Here is a 7,222-nt window from a genome sequence, read left to right on the forward strand (position 1 = left end):
AGCAGTCTCCTTTGCGGGATTTTAAAACTTTGCTTCTTTCTTTCCTCTAGGAACTGTCCTACCCTCCCCCCTCCCCCGACTCCCTGCCCATCTCCCGTCCCAGAGAAAACGAGCAGAATGATAAAGAAGCTAACCTGCAATAGTCAGACTTCAGACTTTTAAAATGATTGATTCTAAACCACCAGAAAAGCAATTTCATTTTCTATTTGGAGTTTATACCAAGAAAGTCTTCTAGATATCACTGATCCTTTTGAATACATTTTTCTATATTGTGATACCAGAAATTGTTCAACTTTTCACTCTTTGGACTGTTTTTAAAGAGCCTTTTGTTTTTTTATGGGGTGGTTTGTAACCCCTTCAGCCCAGCCTCTCCCCATTTACACGGGCAGGGTCCCCAGCATTCTTCGGGAAATCCTCCAATGACTCTGTCAGCTGTGCTGGGGGACAAAGCCAGCTTAATGGGGCTTCCCTGCTCCTCCCCTAGTTTATACCCTTTAGATGGCAGCAGAAACTTCATAAACCAGCCCTTTCTCAGAGCCAGTGATGTAACTTTATCAGAATGTCAGGCAGGGCGGCTGCCCTGATCCAGAGACCCCAGGAAGATGTCCCTGTCCCTTTGCTGAGGGTGGTGTGGGGAGGCAGAGGCCTCTGGAAGAATGTAGTATTGTTTTCCTTCCTCTCTCCTGTTCTTTCTTTTTGGAGCTTCTTTAGATCAAAGACATAAGAAGTTGCTTCAGATATATCTGATACTGTGAATGTTTGAACATATCCGTGGCCTTCACCTTCCTGCTCTCCCTCCCCTTTTACCTCATCAGAAGCAGTGGCTCTGCTAAGTGCTCCCCCCACCTCCCATCTCAGGAGAGACCAAAACTCACAGAAAAATAGGCACTTTGGGCCAAAAGCACTGACCGCACATTTTTAGTGGTGATTTGGACAAAGAAAGTTGACGAGATTTTTTTAAAGGTTTTCTAGTTCTGGGAATGTGTACTTCACACAGGGGAGTGGTGGAGTTTACCTCAGTTGGATCCTGCTAAGAAGTATTTCCAGGAGAACATCCCTGAGCCTCTCTCTTTAATCCTGGGGTGAGAGAGGATGTGACTGAGAGAGGAGGCGATCGTGGTCCAGACCGGCCCCTGCCTGCAGAGACCCTTCTGGAGCGTGGGAATTGGCTTTTAGGGGCCACGCTCCCCACAAAACCCCACTTGACAAGGGGTACAAACACCAGCTCCACTCATCCCCACTTGCCATCTGAGGTCTGTCAGGTTTTGTGGCTTGATGTTTGTGGTGGGTTTGGGTTTAATTTTTTGTTTTTGATTTTGAAAATGAGGACTGATGTCCCCAATCCCACTATTCCTGGTAAAGATTAGGGGACATTTTTATTCAGTAGGGCCTCTCTGATCTTCCAGCTTGCTTCCCACAAACAGATCTACCTACAAGTTCTTAGAATCCTGATTCTAGGACAGAAAGTGAGCTTCCTGAGGTGGACAGTGGGTCCCAGTCAGCAGTGGCTGGGGGCTCCAGGGCGGCGAGCAGGAGAGAAGTCTACAGCCTCTGCTCCCAGCCCGCAGCACGTCTCCGGAGTCTCTGCTGGCTGACCTTTGTTTAGACAAACTCAGTTGGTTTGAACTGTTTTCACGAGTGTGCGTTTTTCTCTTAGTACTTACTTGAGACTGTTACTAACCAACAGGTAGCTCTCTCTGGGCAGGGACAGGAAGAGCTCAGGTGGGATATGTGACAGGCTTCGGGGGGAAGGAGAGTGCCCTGTCTCAGGGACAGACAGCCTGGGGCATACGGTCTGGAGCGATGGGGCTTTTCCAGGCCGTGCCCAAGCCCGAGCTTTGTTGCCCAGAGCGGTGGTGAGGTTGGAAATCCAGCTCACATCATATAGGCATGCGATGTGAGCTCACTTGCCAATGGCCAGCTGTCCTGCTGGAAGAGCTGCCGGAGCTTGCAGAGCTGCAACCTGTGGAATGAAGATGGGGAAAGGAAGAGGGCACAGCATGCACGTCAGGAACCTGGCACACTGAGTATTCTGTGCCATCCAGGTCAGTGTGGCCACTTTCACTGCCTAGGACCACAAATCAGGGGCCTGAACTTCCCCTCAATCTGTCACCAACTCACTTCACCCTGCTTCCTTGTCTATAAGTCGGACCAGAAGATCTCCAGTGCCCTTCTGGCGCTGAGAAGCCATGATTCGGACAAGCCAACACGAGGGGTGTCCTTCCAAGCCTCTTTCCTTTTCCTCCCTCTCTGGTTACAGAACTTGGGGTTTGGCAATTGTTTGGATCTTTTTTTTTCTTTCTGCCACTGTGTGTGTGCGTGTGTGTGAAGAAAAACAGACTGTCCAAGTGGAAATGGTGAAGAGGGGAGAAGAGTTCATTTCCAGTGTCAACAACTTGGCAGTTTTCCTAAAGTGACTCAGACACAGCACAGGAACAACTCTCACTGCAATTTTATTTTTATCTCACTTCAGCAACAAAGATTTCTTCCAAGCCACGTGAGGTCTCTGCCACCCACCTACCCAACCCACCCACAAAGCAGGACCTGAATTTATCCGCTGAGGGCCCACAGAGCCTGGCTGCAGGGACCTGTCAGGGCCTCTGCCCGCCCCCAGCCCCCCACCGTGTGTTGCGGGGCAGCTGAGGGTGAGGGAGCAACAGTCCACCTCGGGAAATGGAGCCAGGGCTATGGCCTGACCAACACCAAGGAAGGCTCGTGGGAAATACCTGTCCAGGATCTTAGCCCCAGGCTGGTTGGTTTTACAGATCTCTCTCAAATGTTTTATTTTGGTGACAAAAATGAAGGAGCTTTGTAAATTAAAAAAGAAAAATTATGAATCATATCAAGTAGTTGTTTACATTTCTTGACAAAATAGGAACTATGCCAGCCGAATCAAATTGGCAAAATCCTTAGATTAAATAGGCAATAATTAGGTCTGCCGTTTTGGCCTTTTGTAGTTAGAGAAGTGGTGGTAGTGTTTAGATACTGTTTGGTCTTGCTTCTTCTTGTATTGCATTTTTCAATAAACTTAAAAAAAAAAAAAAAGGACTCTGTGAAGATTGATCAACTTTTAAAGTTCTCTTCTCTTACTGGCAACTCGGGAAAAATTAAACGTGCGACAGGAAGACCCAAATCCAAGCCATTTTCTAAAGGTGTCCACATTGACCAAAATGCAGTTTCAACATATAAAAGGATTTCTGGGAACTGGCATATGCTTTTTGCCAACTGGAGGGAAATTTTGTGGCACAGGCCACGACAAAGGAGAGAAAGGGGGCTTCTCAGACCTCTTTAAGGGAGGGGCCAGACCCTCAGTATGAAGGCATTGGCAGTAGTGTAGCCCTCGTGGGATATACCCTGCATGGCTGAGGGGGGGAGGGCTTGACGTGGTAGGAATTAAAGGCTCAGTCTCCATCCCAGATGGCGGTGGAACATCTCAGCTCCACCCCATTGCCCGTCTTCCCAGAGGCGCAAACCCTATCACTAGTGCCACCTTGGAGGGAGCCTGTCCCAGCCTGTAACATCACAACCTACCTTCCAAGTCTTAGGGTCCTTGCCCACCACTTTGGGTTTGCCAAGACACCAGATACATCTCCCAATCACCCTGGCCTGGACCTCCAGCCCCCTCAGGTCCTGAGACCTGTCCAGGGCTAAGGCCACTTTTGGAGGCTGAAGGAATTCCTAAGGCTGAGTCATGCTGGTCTCCAGATTCCACGTTAAAACACATTCTCTCCGGCTTTTTGAACCCTTGTGCAGTTGGCATTTCTCTGCTGACATGCAAGTCAGGATGCCTTAGCAGCTGCTGGGGCCAGAGCATCCGTCCCCAGTCTGGGATGTGACTGAAGCATCTACTAGACATTGGGACTCCCATCCTAGTCCGGTACCATGGTCCATGCTGCACCCTCATAGCAGGCTGTCCCCTGCTCCTCAGACCCGGGCCCCCAAGTCCCCTCCTCCTCCCAACTTGGCGTAACCCCCCAGACTAAGGCGGTCCAGCCGTGGCCAGCTTCGGTGAGCACAGTCCCGAGCTGCTGGGCCCCTAAGCAGGAGCTCCCCAAGGCCCAGATCCAGAGACTTGGAATGTTCAATGCAGGAACCAGAGGGCTGCACGGTGATAATCACATGGCCAGTCTGGGTCCGTGGACCCCAGGGTGGGTGCAGCCCTGGGCCCTTCAGCGGGTAACTGTTGAGCAGGGCAGGTAACCCCAAGCGAGGATTAGCAGGCTCTGAACGCAGACTCCGCACTGATGGGACTGGTGAGGTACCCCGACACGGGGACAGGTCCCAGCTTTCTGGCTCCACGCAGCCTATGGCTCGGGGAGTCCTGGGGCCGGGGCTGGGGAGGAGAGTGCAGTCCCAGCCCGGGCCGTCCGGGGGTCGGAGCGCCTGAGCCCGCAGCACCCCCTGACGAAGCCGTCGAGTCTCCAAGTCTCGGTTCTCGTAGAGCAGCGTGTTGGCGCAGATGAACACGAACAGGCCTACGCCCATGACCACGGGCCCAAGGAGTCGCAGCCGCTCGTGCGGGCCGTGGGCCCGGCCGGCGCCCCGACCCTCGCGCCGCAGCTCGCTCAGCGGGGGCGCGCTGGCGTTTGCAGCCCGGGGTCCCGGGACCCCGGCGCGGTGCGGCCAGTAGCCGGCCACTGCGATGCCCATGCCCACCAGGACCACGAGCGCCCCCAGCGCCGCGAACGCCCCCGACGGCGATCGCAGCCGCAGCCGCGCCCGCACCCGCAGGGGCTCGGGCGGGGAGCGCGGGCGCCGGCGGCGGCCCAGGCGGCGGCCCAGGCGGGAGACGCGGCCCTCGGGGCTCCTCCGCACCTCCCCGCAGTCTCCGGGGCTCCCAGCCGTCATCTCTCAGTCGTCTTGGCGCTCTGCGGAGAGAAGGTGGGAGGCAGGGACTGAACCGACGGGCCTACGGTCGGAGCGCCAGGTCGGGGGCCCACATCCGGGAGGGAAGATGGGGCTGCCTGGCCCAGGACGCTTGGAGATCCCTGGCGGCCACCCCCGGATTTTCCCGGGCTGCGAGGCGGGGAGCCGCCCCCGCTCGGGTTTTCCGCAGCGGAGCTCCGAGCCAGGGACGCGCGGCAGAAGCCAGAGTTGGCCGGGCCCGCGGGCGGAGACCAGGGAGGGGGTCGCGGGCTGCTCCTTGGCGCATCCTTGGCTGCGGGGCTCCGGCCGCCTGCGCCCTCTTGGCCAGCTTGCGGGTCCCGGGCCTCGGGAGGTGTGGGGCCCCCGGCAGCGGAGTCTCCAGGGTAAGTGCCGCCCGAGCTCGAGCTCACCCCCGCAGGTGGCTGCACCGTAGTAAAGGAGGGAGGGGGCACTCAGCCGCCCGGGTCCGCTGGGGTCGCTCGCGGGCCCCACCTCCCCTCTGCTGCGCTTCAAGTACCGCAGGGAAGGAAGGAGTGGGTGTCGCGGCCTCCAGCCTCTTCCTGCCCGCCTCCTCCTTCCAGACCTCCTCAGTCAGCACTGAAGCTGCATGCAGCAAGAGAGACTTGAGCTAGACTCCGAGAAGACTGCTCTGACCAAAACAAGTGGCAGATTTGGCCCAGGATTTCTTTAAACTCCGCGAAGAAGAGGCCGCCCCCTCCTCCAGCGGCCGGGCTAACGCCAGGGCAGGAAGCAGGGGGCTGCGGGTGCCGGGCGCCGGGCCTTGCCAAGTGAGCTCCCCTCCTGTCTCTCCTGTCAGCCCGGGCAACGCTGTTCCCCCAGGTTGCAGCGTTTCCAATTCGGGCTCCTCGGGATGAAACATCCCCCTTTCCAGCCGCCTGGCCTCCTTTCCGGCCTCCACCGCCCGAGGCCTCAGTGGCCCGCGTCCCGGCCGGAGCAGCACCGCCCTTGCACCTCTGGCTGCCGCAGGGTCTGGGCCGCCCTGCTTAAGCCCCTCCCGGCTGCTGGTGCGGCCTGGCCTGCGACCTGAGGAGTGAATCCGGGCCGGGCAGGAGTCGCGGGGCTGCGTGTGGTGTGGCCCCCACGGAAGGGAGGATGTGGGAGGAAACCGTGCCCCGGCCGGGGCGCTCCGGCCTTAGGAGAGGAGGGTTAGCACCTCGCTGTCCAGTGGTGCATCCTCACTGCCCCAGTCTGGTTTCTCCACAGCTGCAACGTTGGAACCCATAGTCGAGGCCCCAGGAAGGAGGCCTTGTTACCCTACTCACTCCCCATTCGCACCCCCGAAGCTCAAAGCAGGACACCCCATCCCTGCCTCCGACAGGAGCGCTGAAGGCCCAGGGCCTAGCATAGAGCCCCGGCGTCTTCCGCGTCCAAAGCCTGGTGTTCACAGAGGGAAACTGCGGCCCGGAGAGGCGGAGGGGCCTGCCAGGGTCATAGGCCACACAGGACGGGGGCTCTACTAGGACCCAACGCTGGTCACTTCTCTGCTCAGACCCGGGAGCGTCCTGGGAGGAGGCGAGCCCCGTTCCCCACCCCGGTCTCTGAGTGTGGAGCCCTTTCCCCAGCCCCAAACTGGAGATATGACCACCCCGCCCCAGGCCAGAGCTGGCGCTCCGGCCCCAGCTCCGGAAAGGTCACCCCTGAGCCACCGCGGGTCCTGGCGGGAAGGGAAGCGGAGGCTTGCAGAGAGATGGGGACATGCTCAGAGACCCTGAGACTCTGGAGGGCGTGGGTCGACGCTGGGGACCCCTGAGAGGCAGAAACTTGGAGACACAGTCCGAAGGTCCCATGTCTCGGGAAGTTGCTCGGGGCTGGATCCCGGACACTCCGGGGTCCCGCCTCCCCGCGCGTCCACACTCCGGGGAAAGGGGGAACCGGGCTCCCGACCCCCCACTCAGCGCCCATCTGCAGGGAGAGGCTAAACAAAAAGTTGGGGAAAGTGGGGGACGAACCCCAGGCTCCTAATTTTGCTCACCTGCCGCCTCCGCACCCGGCTGGGTCCGGGTCCGAGTCCACGCGCCGCGGCTAGCGGCACTGCCGCGGTCTCCTAGGAATCCCGGCCCCCGGCCCCGCCCCCTGGCCCGGCCCCGCCTAGCGCTGCCCTGGCCCCGCCCTCCTGGAGCCCCAGGGACAGTCTGGCCGGGGCCCGGCCAGGCCCCACGGCTGGAAGGAGGCAGCGACTCAAGTCTGAGGCTCGCAGGTAAGCGCTGTGTGCGCGCCCGGTGACTCGGAGGATCCGGGGGCTCGAGTCCCCCGCTAACGTCGTTCAGAAGGCCTGGGAGGGCGCCCTCTTCCCACGTGCGGAAACTGAGACCCAGCCCCACAGCCTGAGCGAGCA

At 58.6% G+C, this 7,222-nt stretch overlaps 2 protein-coding genes across 24 annotated transcripts in view; one reads left to right on the top strand and one right to left on the bottom strand.

Moving 5' to 3' along the window:
• The window catches only part of EPB41 (erythrocyte membrane protein band 4.1), a 206,200-nt gene extending 203,358 nt beyond the window's left edge, over positions 1 to 2,842 (top strand). For all 22 annotated transcript variants that reach the window (XM_067725137.1, XM_067725113.1, XM_067725112.1 and 19 more), the window contains one exon: positions 51 to 2,842. The gene's annotated coding sequence lies outside the window, so the exon portion shown is untranslated. The remainder of the gene's footprint in view (positions 1 to 50) is intronic.
• Positions 2,437 to 6,995, bottom strand: TMEM200B (transmembrane protein 200B). Of its 2 annotated transcripts, none has more exons than XM_067725165.1 (2): positions 6,860 to 6,995; positions 2,437 to 4,868 (listed from the first exon to the last, which is right to left on the bottom strand). In XM_067725165.1, the coding sequence occupies exon 2, from the start codon at positions 4,846 to 4,848 to the stop codon at positions 3,925 to 3,927; it is 924 nt and encodes a 307-aa protein (XP_067581266.1). In that variant the 5' UTR covers positions 4,849 to 4,868; positions 6,860 to 6,995; the 3' UTR covers positions 2,437 to 3,924. The 2 variants fall into 2 exon arrangements, with proteins under 2 accessions (XP_067581266.1, XP_067581267.1); XM_067725166.1 differs by lacking the exon at positions 6,860 to 6,995 and adding an exon at positions 5,277 to 5,976.
• Between the last annotated feature and the right edge of the window lie 227 nt (positions 6,996 to 7,222).

The sequence above is a fragment of the Pseudorca crassidens genome, chromosome 2 (genome assembly GCF_039906515.1).
Source record: "Pseudorca crassidens isolate mPseCra1 chromosome 2, mPseCra1.hap1, whole genome shotgun sequence".
Classification (NCBI taxonomy): domain Eukaryota; kingdom Metazoa; phylum Chordata; class Mammalia; order Artiodactyla; family Delphinidae; genus Pseudorca; species Pseudorca crassidens.

Bases quoted from the DNA above. Each gene is read 5' to 3' on its own strand.
- TMEM200B (XM_067725165.1), bottom strand. From the start codon at position 4,848: ATGACGGCTGGGAGCCCCGGAGACTGCGGGGAGGTGCGGAGGAGCCCC.